The following is an 11,958-nucleotide window of genomic DNA, read 5'->3' on the forward strand; positions in this document are numbered from 1 at the left end:
TTTCTCTTCAAGTATACCTCGTGTGTATTTAAATTATGGGTACAATCATCCATCATGTCAGATAAATGTCATATTGTCTTTTCAAATTAATTATTTTTCAAATTAATGTTTTGCTTTAATAACTGCTTGTGCTTGGAGTAGTGGTTAGCACTTTTGCTTTGCAGCAAGAAGATCCCCGGTTCAAATCCTGGGGTGGGCCTGGGATCTTTCTGCATGGAGTTTGCATGTTCTCCCTGTGCATGCGTGGGTTTTCTCCGGGTTCTTTAGAACATGGTGTGAAAAACCTTGTCAACATCCATTCTCTATACACCGGGAATCTTCTTGCTGCAAGGTGAAAGTGCTATCAACTACACCACTGCCTTGTCAGCCAACAGCACTAAAAAAATGTAGATTATTCTGGAAGAAAAAGTGAAGTGAAACTAACCAAAAATGGGAATTTGCAGACTGACATGCTTGAACCCTTTAATGTCCTCACACGTTTGGATTTTAAAACGTTTCAGACTGGCTCTGTGTAGATTTAAACATGTTTTACTTCTGTGACTCTAAACATATTTTTCTCAGTCTATCTGATGGTTACAGTTTCCTGAGTTTGCTGCGTTTGTGACAAAGCAACACAAATATACAGTCGACATACAACAAAAGTCAAAGACAAACTCATATTTTTGATGAATTCTGGAGGGAAAAGATCCAAACCTAATGAAAACTGCTGAAAAGAAAACAAAAAGTTTGTTTGAACCCTTTAATGTCCTCACAGGTTTATATTTTAAGACGTTAACTTCCAACAAACTGCTTGTTCAAGTGACTCATATCTGGCGCTAGAATAAAGAGGTTAAAGAAGAGTGGAGGAGTGTAGAGCTGAGTTTATAGGAGGGACCATCATTAAGAGAAGTGAGCAGTTCCTGGTTTGTCAGAGAAGAAAGAAGAGAAGCAGCATTAAAGCATCAGAGCCTCAACATGAAAGTCTTCCACACTTTTTTCTGTTTCCTCTTCATCGGTGATTTCAGTCACTTCTGATTTCTGTTCATTGTTCATCTTCTCACACTTATTTTTCTTCATTTCTTTGGAGTTGATCAGGAAGTTTTGCACCTCATTGAACAGTTTTAAGTGAGAACTCTGTTCCATGTTGTTGGTTTGTGTAGTTAACCTCTTTATTCTAGCACAGAGTCAAAGTTCAGCTGTCCGTCTATACACACCACTTTCTATAGAGGTCATTAAATTACAGTTAATGTTCATTTATTGGCAGCACTGCAGTTTTATCAGGTCAAACTTGTGAAAGAAAAGTTACTGGAAAAAAACAGGAACTGCTCACTTCTCTTAATGATGGTCCCTCCTACAATCTCAGCTCTACACTCCTCCTCTCTTCTTTTACCATGAAGTTAACAGCTGGACATGAGTCACTTGAACATGCAGTTTGTTGGAAGTTAACATCTTAAAATATAAACCTGTGAGGACATTCAAGGATTTAAACAAACTTTTGACAACCACAGCCATAATAAATGTCAATTAACTGAAAATATAAAAGTTAAAATCAGTAACTACAGAAGAAGACTAATTCAACAAAAGTTCTGTTTCCATGGAAACAATAGAGATGCAGGACTTTAAACTGTAGTGAAAAATGAAACCCACAGTGAAGAAAAATGTGATGTTTGCAGGCCTCAATACGTGCTTCTTAGCAGCTCTGCTTCCCTTTAAGCCTTGACCTCACTGTGAGAACACTTTATGTCCAAAAAGAGCATCCAGCCTCATGAAGGGCTTTAATTCAGACTCTGTCTTTCACAGTGAGCTCCCGACACTTCACCATGTTGAACAAGAAAGTACAATATAATACAATACAATAACTTTATTAGTCCCAAAGGGAAGTTCAATAAAGACCAAAAGAAAATGTATATATACCGTATATATATATATATATATATATATATATATATATATATATATATAACATCTGTGTAATCATGCTATTTCTGAGCAAAAGAACTGAAAACTAATGTATTAACAAGAAAACATGATGAACATTTTTGACCAAATTTGGTTTTGGAAAAGAAAACACAACTGACAACAAACAGCATTGGCTTAAAGATCAAGCAACAATAAAACACAGATTTGAAGAAATAAATCAGAAAACTGTCATTTAAAATCACATCAGAATACAAAAACAGAAATAATTGTGAATGTCTGTGTTTTATCTTTCAGTTGAACTTTTCTCACAAACATTTTTCTTTCACTGCCAACACAAGTTGTTTTATGAGACATATTTCAATTCCAAGTTTTCTTTTCACTGACAAACTTCTAGTATTCTGATTCTGTTTGGACCCAGAAGTCCATCACTGTAAATTCAGACCTTAATAAAAATAGGATGAGACAAAAGAGGGTTTTGGGGAAAAACGATGAGATGTTGAGTTTGGATGTCAGAACAAGATGGAGGCTGTGATTAAAAGATTAGATTTAGAGTCTAACAGTGAACTGAATGCAGAGTTGAGGCTTCATTCTCAGAGTCTACATGGATGTTAAAGTCAGGACTTTATCTGAAGTCAATCAGCTGAGAACTCTGGGAACTCAGATAAAAACTCAGAATACAACAACCAACACAACTGGTTTTTGTGTTTTCCAGTTGGGTGTGAGAGACTCAAAGTGAGGCTTTGAAACGAGTTTTAAGTTCAGCTTTCAGGTTAATTATTAAGATGATTATTGAGTCTGACTGTACTTGTATTGAAATAAAGCTGATCTGACTGGGAGGGTTGATTGTGTGTCTGATATGAGAAGGATAAAGAGCTGACCTCTGATCTGTGCAGGTTCAGACTGGTTTGTGCTTTGAGCTGTTTGGTTCCTGCAGAGCTGAAGAAGGACGACGGTGGAGCTCAGGAGAGGAGCAGAAAGCTGTTGGACTGCAACAAGTTGAGTAAGTGGACCTTTGATTTGTGTTTGTCAGCAACAAGCTGCCGTTTGTCTGCTGCTGTGGACGTCCACAATCAGCTGGTGGGTCGCTGGTCTGGGATGAGTTGATTGAGAAACAGAATGAAATGTTCAGATCCAGTCAGCTGTGTGTTTGACTGAGACTGAAGACTGACGGCTGAACTTTGTGTGTTTGTGTCCTCAGGTGGCTGCAGGTTTTCACCAACATGGAAAGGTATGACAGTCAGCTGAGCCTCACAGTTGTGTGTGAACTCTGGATGGAGTCCAATAAAGAGATTTAATGATGAAGCTGCATCCTGACAGCAGCTCCAGCAGGATGCTAGTCTGGACTCTGATTTATGACTTGGTGTTGGTGCTGCTTCAACTTCCAGCTGTGTTGGTTGTTGTCAAGCTGCTGGTTTGTGCTGCACTTATTGAGCTGCTGGTTTTCATGTCTGTCTACCAGGACCCATCAGAACCTAGAACCAGGACCAGAACCAGGACCAGGACCAGGACCAGGACCAGAACCCAGCTGTGTGTCTATGAAGAGTGATCAGTCAAAGGATGAAATCACTGACTTTAAAAGACGACAACCCTCTGATGTACAGAAGTAAGATACTGTAGTTCATCCTTACAAAGACACACAACATGAAAAATAAATCACATGAACAAAAGGAGATTCTTTTTTTCCTGCAATTTCTGAGCTGCTGGTTTTCATGTCTGTCTGTCAGGATCCATCAGAGTCCAGAACCAGGACCAGGACCAGGACCAGAATCCAGCTGTGTTTCTATGAAGAGTGATCTCTCAAAGGAGGACTTCATTGACTTTAAAAGACGACAACCCTCTGCTGGACAGAAGTAAGATACTGTAGTTCATCCTCACAACAACACACAACATGAACACAAGTTGTGTTCATGTTGTGGTCAGTGAACTTAAAGCCAGAAGGAAGAAGTTTGGACTTCATTTCTCTGTAAACTGGTGTTGTGTTTCAGAGGAGGCCTCAGTTCCAGGCCGTCTGTGCAGCAGCTCAGAGGCTGGAAGTTGAAGCTCAGCTGCTGCACATGTTGGTGTGTTCTGATGCAGGATTAGCAGCTCATCATTAGCTGCTAACAGGAACCAGGACAAGAGTTTTCATCCAGTAACTGATTCTATGGTCATTAATTCATACCCAGTGTGGGGGAGTCAGTCCTGGATGATGCTGCTTCACGTCAGCAGATCTGATCCAATTAGTTTTAGGGCAGTTTCTCTGGGATAAGATTGATTAACTTATTGATTAGTCCTCATTAGGGCTGTAGGGTTTGTGTCAAATTTAAATTTTTCTGGCGGACGCTCTCAGATTTTTTTCATCTAATATCCTTTTATTTTGCTAGATGAAGCTGCTGCCAGGTCACAGTGCCATTCCTTTCCCATTAAGCATTTGATTTGAATGGAACAGTGATACGAAACAGTGCAAAGAAAAGAACTCCGTAAATATCATCCTTCCGTATAGCTGCAGGAGACTCGGCTTGTGCAGGTCTGCATCTGCTACCACTGACATTTTATCCTCCTTAGTACAACTCTTGTCTCAGTTCGATTTGAAGGAAATCATCCTGGCAGGTGATTTCATTTGGGACTGGTTTTCACACGTATCTGATGGCTTTAAAGTATCATTAATAAAGGAAATCTTTAAAAAAAAAACAGCTTGCTTGACAAAATATCTGATGATAAATCAGCCTAATTTCCACTGCAAGTCATGACTCAGACAGGAAGACTTTAAACTTCATATCTTTCTCTGTCAGGGAAGTCTGGAAGGCTTTAAAGGGCTGAGACATGAAAAAGTCTGCAGGTCCTGACAACGTCCTTCCTTACTTCTTGTGCCTGACAGCAAATATCAGAGCTGATTCAGTGTTGGATGCTTTCAGTCTTTCTGCAATGCAAACAGTGTCATTCCTGATGTCTGGAAATCTGCTTTTGTACCCTGAAATCTGTGCTTTTGTTGTGTTTTGTCATGACCCTGTCTGTCTGTAACTCAGTGTTGTATTGTTGTTTTGTCTAGTACAGGTCCCTTAGTGTTGGTTTTCGGTGATTCGGTTGTTTTGTTATTTTATTTGAGGACAGGTCTCTCTTGTGTCAGGGTTCTGGACTGGAGCTCAGATGCAGGGAATGAACGAGTACACCAGTGAGTGAGTTTTTAAGAGGTTTTATTGCCTGAACACAAGTAGCTGCCGGCAGGCGGAAGGCTAACAAACAAACAACAACGGAGGAAGGCTAACTAAGCTCTACTGCTGCTAAAGGTAGGAGGACAATCATTAATCAAAACTTATGACGGAAAACTCAGGTAAACTAAAAGTACTAAGCACTCGGCAACACTAAGGCAAACAGTTAGCTAAAAGTGAAACCAAAAGGGCTTGAACTACTGTGCATATATGGCGAAGAATACAACGACTTACTTGCTAAATCAAACAGTACTAAGACAAACTCAATAAACTCAAAGAGACGCTCGGACCGGGCTTCGGCTGATGATTCTCCAGGAATGAGATACAGCGGGGGAGTTGTGGGCTGACGACGCTGGATGGACCGGAGAAGTCGGTAGGTGATATCCTTGGTGGTCTCGAAGGATTCTGGAGGTGAATTGGAGGAGTCCCAGTCAGCATACGGAAGGCGCCGGTAACCACGGCTAGGGCAGAACCGCCAGCTTCCGAGACTCCACCCTCAGAAGAATGTCCTTTCGCCCGAAGCCACAACTTCTGGCCTGGTGAGTAGGTCGGAGCAGATTGACGGTGATGATTAGAGTCCCTATATTAAGAGAGTAGCGACATGACGGGTCCAATAAATTTTGGTCACGTGATCTATGGGTGCCATTTTGTTTCCTATTCATGAACGCCGGGTTTTCCTGTTAACGTTGTTTACACCACAGAGAGTAATTCTAGGTCTTTTTTCGCTTCCTAAATATCTTTTGTACCCTGAAATCTGTGCTTTTGTTGTGTTTTGTCATGACCCTGTCTGTCTGTAACTCAGTGTTGTATTGTTGTTTTGTCTAGTACAGGTCCCCTCGTGTTGGTTTTCGGTGATTCGGTTGTTTTGTTATTTTATTTGAGGACAGGTCTCTCTTGTGTCAGGGTTCTGGACTGGAGCTCAGATGCAGGGAATGAACGAGTACACCAGTGAGTGAGTTTTTAAGAGGTTTTATTGCCTGAACACAAGTAGCTGCCAGCAGGCGGAAGGCTAACAAACAACAAATAAGGAAGGCTAACTAAGCTCTACTGCTCCTAGAGGTAGGAGGACAATCATTAATCAAAACTTATGACGGAAAACTCAGGTAAACTAAAAGTACTAAGCACTCGGCAACACTAAGGCAAACAGTTAGCTAAAAGTGAAACCAAAAGGGCTTGAACTACTGTGCATATATGGCCAAGAATGAAACGACTTACTTGCAAAATCAAAACAAAACTCAATAAACTCAAAGAGACGCTCGGACTGGGCTTCGACTGATGAGTCTCCAGGAATGGGACACAGAGGGGGAGTTGTGGGCTGACGACGCTGGATGGACCGGAGAAGTCGGTAGGTGATATCCTTGGTGGTCTCGAAGGATTCTGGAGGTGAATTGGAGGAGTCCCAGTCGGCATACGGAAGGCGCCGGTAACCACGGCTAGGGCAGAACAGAAACCAGAGTTACTAAAGGCATACAAAGGCGTAAACTTAGACTATAGACACTAAACCTATTACGGGTAGCGTCACGATCCAGAGCAGGGGAACGAGTGGTGTCTGCTCTTGTAGTTTGAGGAAGTCATGCTGATTGGCTGGAACCACACGTGTCACTATTTCCGCCGCCGATTACAACCAGCTCCAGCTCTGAGCTGCAGCCACACAGAGAAGACACCTAGAAACAGGAAAAAGGGGGAGGGAAGGAGGCACACAGCCAGCGGCTGGCCTGACATCTTGAGAATGAGACCCCATGTCTCGATGCGATTACCTGTATAAATATAGGTTATAATATCTCTTTGTAATTGTAGTGCTTCTTTCTGCCTTATCTTTATCCAGCTGCTATGGTGCATGAATTTCTTCGGTGAAGGATCAGTGAAGCTGATCTTGTCTTGTCCTGTGGTTTTTCCAGCCCACTCTGTGGAACATACAGGCTGCACCCCCCATCATTCTGTTATAGATGAAAATGCTCTGGCTTGCTTGTATTTCTTCAAATGAATCCCACTGAACATTCACTGAACATAGTGACAGCTGGACTTGTTATGTTGGAAAATTTGCATGAAGGGAGACGACCACTGTGATTAAAATGGATAATTCCGCACAAAATCAATCAGATCTGCATTATTGTGTGATCCAGTAGCTAAACTTGTGTTTCAGTTTGATTCTAAGTGCAGTAGTTTGCTGCCTTAAGGTTGCTGTTGTTGTTTCCTGTGACAAAGAAAACATTAACTCACTGATAGGGAAAGAGGGGAGAATTCCAACAGAGATAATGGTTCAATAGCAGGATGATAGCCACAACCTTTCCTCATGGTTAGAGTGCTGTAACTTACTGTACCTGGTATTGATCAAGCCTCACTGTCTGGTCTGCAGCTGGTGCAGAATTCTGCTGCCAGACTTTTAACTGACACCAAAACAAAGGAAAGCTTTAAACCTGTCCTCTCATGCCCACACTGGTTACTAGATAAATACAAAATTGAGTTTAAGGTGGTTTTATGTATGAAACCATGCAAAGGTTGACACCTTGGGACATTTCTGAACCTCTTTGCTCCTCCTCCACCTCAAGGCCTCATATCAGCTTGATCAGAACAACTGCTAATAACTGTTCATGACTGAGGCTGCTGGGAGGTCCAACCTTTACAGTCGGGTCAGAGTCCAAAGCTTTGGAGCAGCCTTCCTCTTTCAGTCTAATAATATTTTCAAGAAAAACCTTGATGTTCATGTTTTCAATGGCTTTTAGCTGCTCTCAATGGTCCAAAGACTTCATATTTATTTGAGAATTTGATCATACATGTTGCTATCCTCTCCTGCCTGTTATCATATTTTACACCATTTTATTTTATTTTACTCATTGATTTGACTAGTTTTAAATTGTCTATACATTCACAGTGTCTATTAAATTTTAGATTGTCTGTCTGTACATAACTGTTTTCTGCTTATCTGCTAGCATGTATATTACTTTGGTCAACTCAGGTTATTTTTAAACTCACGATATAAATACATTTTCTATGATTTAATTTGTCTGTGTGGACAGATGTACTGAGATCTAACTGTTGATGTTGATCCACAGAGTGGAGCAGCAGAACTCAGAGGTTCCCAGAGTTCAGTCTGTCCAGCAGCATCACCTGGACTCCATATTCATGGTGAGTTCATGGACAACAAGTTCTTCTCCATCTGTTGTGTTCAGGCGTCTCCATGCTGCTCTTTGTAGACCAGTGGACTGTCAGTGTGTCCAACATGGATCTGATGTTTGGCTCCATGATTTCACTCTGATGGACTCATTCACACATTTCTCTGTTCCAGCTGCTGGAGGACAACATGGTGACTTTTGTGAAGAAAGAGCTGAAGAAGATGCAGAAGGTTGCAAGTCCAGATTACCCAGAATGCTCAGAGAGTCAGAGGGATGATGAGGAGGAATTGGAGGCTGATGATGAAGATCAGAGGAGCAGCAGAGAGATGTTTTTACAGATCACAGTGTTGTTCCTGAGGAGGATGAAGCAGGAGAAGCTGGCTGACCGTCTGCAGAGCAGTAAGAGGATTTGTGTAAAGACTGAAGCTGCTGATCAACAGAACATTTACTAAAATCTCAGAATATATTCACAGAATCATTCTTTAGGAGGATGAACTGCTGTAATATTTAATGTCATTTATTCATTGATCTCATGTTTTTTTTTCATTCAGAACTTGCTGCTCCAGTTTGTAGACGTAAACTTAAATGTGGCCTGAAGAAGAAGTTCCAGAGAGTGTTTGAGGGCATCGCTAAAGCAGGACAGTCGACCCTCCTGAATGAGATCTACACAGAGCTGTACATCACAGAGGGAGGGACTGCAGAGGTCAATGATGAACATGAGGTCAGACAGATTGAAGCAGCATCCAGGAAAGCAGACAGAGCAGAAAGAAGCATCAGACCAGAAGACATCTTTGAAGGCTCACATGGAAGAGATAGACCAATCAGAACAGTGATGACACAGGGAGTGGCTGGCATCGGGAAAACAGTGTTAACACAGAAGCTGACTCTAGACTGGGCTGAAGACAAAAGCAACCAGGACATCCACTTCATGTTTCCATTGACTTTCAGAGAGCTGAATGTGGTGAAAGAGAGAAAGTTCAGCTTGGTGGAACTTGTTCATCACTTCTTCAGTGAAACCAAAGCAGCAGGAATGTGCAGCTTTGAAGACTTCCAGGTTGTGCTGATCTTTGACGGTCTGGATGAGTGTCGCCTTCCTCTGGACTTCCACAACAATGAGGTCCTGACTGATGTTACAGAGTCCACCTCAGTGGATGTGCTGCTGACAAACCTGATCAGGGGGAATCTGCTTCCCTCTGCTCGCCTCTGGATAACCACACGACCTGCAGCAGCCAATCAGATCCCTCCTGACTGTGTGGACATGGTGACAGATGTCAGAGGGTTCACTGACCCACAGAAGGAGGAGTACTTCAGGAAGAGATTCAGAGATGAGGAGCAGGCCAGCAGCATCATCTCCCACATGAAGACATCACGAAGCCTCCACATCATGTGCCACATCCCAGTGTTCTGCTGGATCACTGCTACAGTTCTGGAGGAGCTGCTGAGAACCACAGAGGGAGGAGATCTGCCCAGAACCCTGACTGAGATGTACATCCACCACCTGGTGGTTCAGACCAAAGTCAAGAAGGTCAAGTATGATGGAGGAGCTGAGACAGATCCACACTGGAGTCCAGACAGCAAGAGGATGATTGAGTCTCTGGGAAAACTGGCTTTTGAGCAGCTGCAGAAAGGAAACCTGATCTTCTATGAGTCCGACCTGACAGAGTGTGGCATCAATATGGAAGCAGCCTCAGTGTACTCAGGAGTGTTCACACAGATCTTTAAAGAGGAGAGAGGACTGTTCCAGGACAAGGTGTTCTGCTTCGTCCATCTGAGTGTTCAGGAGTTTCTGGCTGCAGTCTACATGTTCCACTGTTACACCAACAGGAAGGAGAAGGTTCTGGAGGACTTCCTGGGAAAAGACTGGAAAAACAAGAACAGAGACACTCTGGATGTGTTCCTGAAGAGAGTCATGGAGAAATCCCTCAGAAGTAAAAATGGTCACCTGGACCTGTTTGTTCGCTTCCTTCATGGCCTCTGTCTGGAGTCCAACCAGAGACTCTTAGGAGGTCTGCTGGGTCAGACAGAGAACCGTTCCATGATCCAAAGACTCTTAGGAGGTCTGCAGAGTCGGACAAAGAACCATCCAGAAATGATCCAGAGAGTCATCAAGAACCTGAAGAAGATGAACAGTGACGAAATGTCTCCAGACAGAAGCATCAACATCTTCCACTGTCTGATGGAGATGAAGGATCTCTCAGTACATCATGAGATCCAAGAGTTCCTTCAGTCAAAGAACAGATCAGAGAAGGAACTCTCTGAGATCCACTGCTCAGCTCTGGCCTACATGCTGCAGATGTCAGAGGAGGTTCTGAATGAGTTGGACCTGAACAAGTACAGAACATCAAAGGAGGGAAAACGGAGACTGATTCCAGCTGTGAGGAACTGCAGAAAGGCTGGGTGAGTCCAGATGTGATGAACATGATCAGTCAGTGTAGATCAGTTGTTCAGTTCTTCAGATCTTCTCATTAGAACATCTCATTATTCTTAATGTTCCACTGATTTGTTCCAAACATCACATGTTCAGCTGTGTTTAGTCTCAGATGTTCCTGAGCTGTTTCAAACGCTGTGAAAATGTCAGTCACAAATTTCTCCTTCATCCTTTACATGCAGTTAGAGGTGAGATCACTGAGCTAAAGACATCAGCTTTTTCTGTTGGAGGACTTTTTATTTAGTTCTGACATTTAGGTCCTGTAATGTAAAATAAATGAATGGATGTCATTGATGAAGCTGGCTGTATGGAAAGAACATTTAAAGAGAGTTTGACGTTAACTTCATGCAAATGAAGTCGACGTTCCATTGTACTGACTCATGTCAAACTCTATCAGTAACATTCATCACAACAGCATCTTTGGATGAGCTGATCGAAACAGAGCTCTGCTAGTCTGAAGACAAAGTACTTTACAACAGCAGAAGTCTGTCCATGTAGTGGTGCAGGTCAGTTTTCTAAGGTCAGATGAAGTCATTAAGTCATTCTGCTGTTTTGCTAACAACATCAACTGCTTTGAGGTTGTCATTGTTTCTCTCTCTGGTGTCCATGATGTGCAGGTGAAGGAGAAATGTCCGTGACACTGACTTCTTTAATAGTATTTTATTAAAGGAAAGAGCAGCATCAGTACAGACAGAACCTGCCTGGAAGGAGCCGGCCAATTGAATCCTCCTTGCTGGACAATGACCAGCAATCAGGTTTTATAGGTTTTCAACATATAGGAGTTAAAACAAATGGTTCTTTATTGCCTACCATATGGGGAAAGCAGCGAGCATCCCCAAACAACTCCCCCTTGTCTACAACAGCTGAAGAATCCCTAAATCAGTGTTTTGGACAGAAGAACCCTCATAAAAACACCTCCAACAGGGCTCTGTAAACAGGAGAACACTTTCCCATGGCATGGGTTGAATATAATGCTGTTTCCATCTGTGGTCAGAGACACCAGAGCAGACACTACATATAACAAGCAACTCATATCAAATACTAGAACAAACAAAACAGATTCTATACTATTAACTTATTAGGTAATACATGTAACAGATCAGATACCACAAGGTCAAAATGATGGTGATGAAAGGATGCAGTTGTGCAGCAGCTGGATGCAGGCAGCAGGTGTATTAAAGGTGGTGGAGGCTCAATTGCTACAATTAAGGTGAAGTCAGTGGAGCTCATGGTTCCACTGGGACTTTTTAAAAAAGTGTTTCAAAGAGAGGATGTGCTGGATGCACAGAAGAAAGTAGTTCTAGCAGCAGGAATGTGAATGTCCTGTTTC

At 42.3% G+C, this 11,958-nt stretch overlaps 1 protein-coding gene and 1 long non-coding RNA gene across 2 annotated transcripts; both read left to right on the forward strand.

The window, feature by feature from the left end:
* The first annotated feature begins 873 nt into the window (after window positions 1–873).
* On the forward strand, window positions 874–3,764 carry LOC127532934 (uncharacterized). Its single transcript, XR_007940577.1, has 5 exons — window positions 874–994; window positions 2,793–2,899; window positions 3,098–3,127; window positions 3,359–3,502; window positions 3,624–3,764. It is a non-coding gene; the product is annotated as an uncharacterized LOC127532934 (long non-coding RNA).
* Window positions 3,765–8,026: 4,262 nt separating this feature from the next.
* LOC127532935 (protein NLRC3-like) lies at window positions 8,027–10,589 on the forward strand (the record flags this gene model as incomplete). The annotated part of the gene is made up of 3 exons (XM_051944836.1): window positions 8,027–8,213; window positions 8,374–8,599; window positions 8,752–10,589. Coding segments are annotated over exons 1-3 (2,151 nt in total), but the record flags the coding sequence as incomplete, so codon positions are not given.
* Window positions 10,590–11,958: the final 1,369 nt, after the last annotated feature.

Source organism: Acanthochromis polyacanthus, unplaced genomic scaffold (assembly GCF_021347895.1).
Source record: "Acanthochromis polyacanthus isolate Apoly-LR-REF ecotype Palm Island unplaced genomic scaffold, KAUST_Apoly_ChrSc contig46, whole genome shotgun sequence".
NCBI lineage: Eukaryota > Metazoa > Chordata > Actinopteri > Pomacentridae > Acanthochromis > Acanthochromis polyacanthus.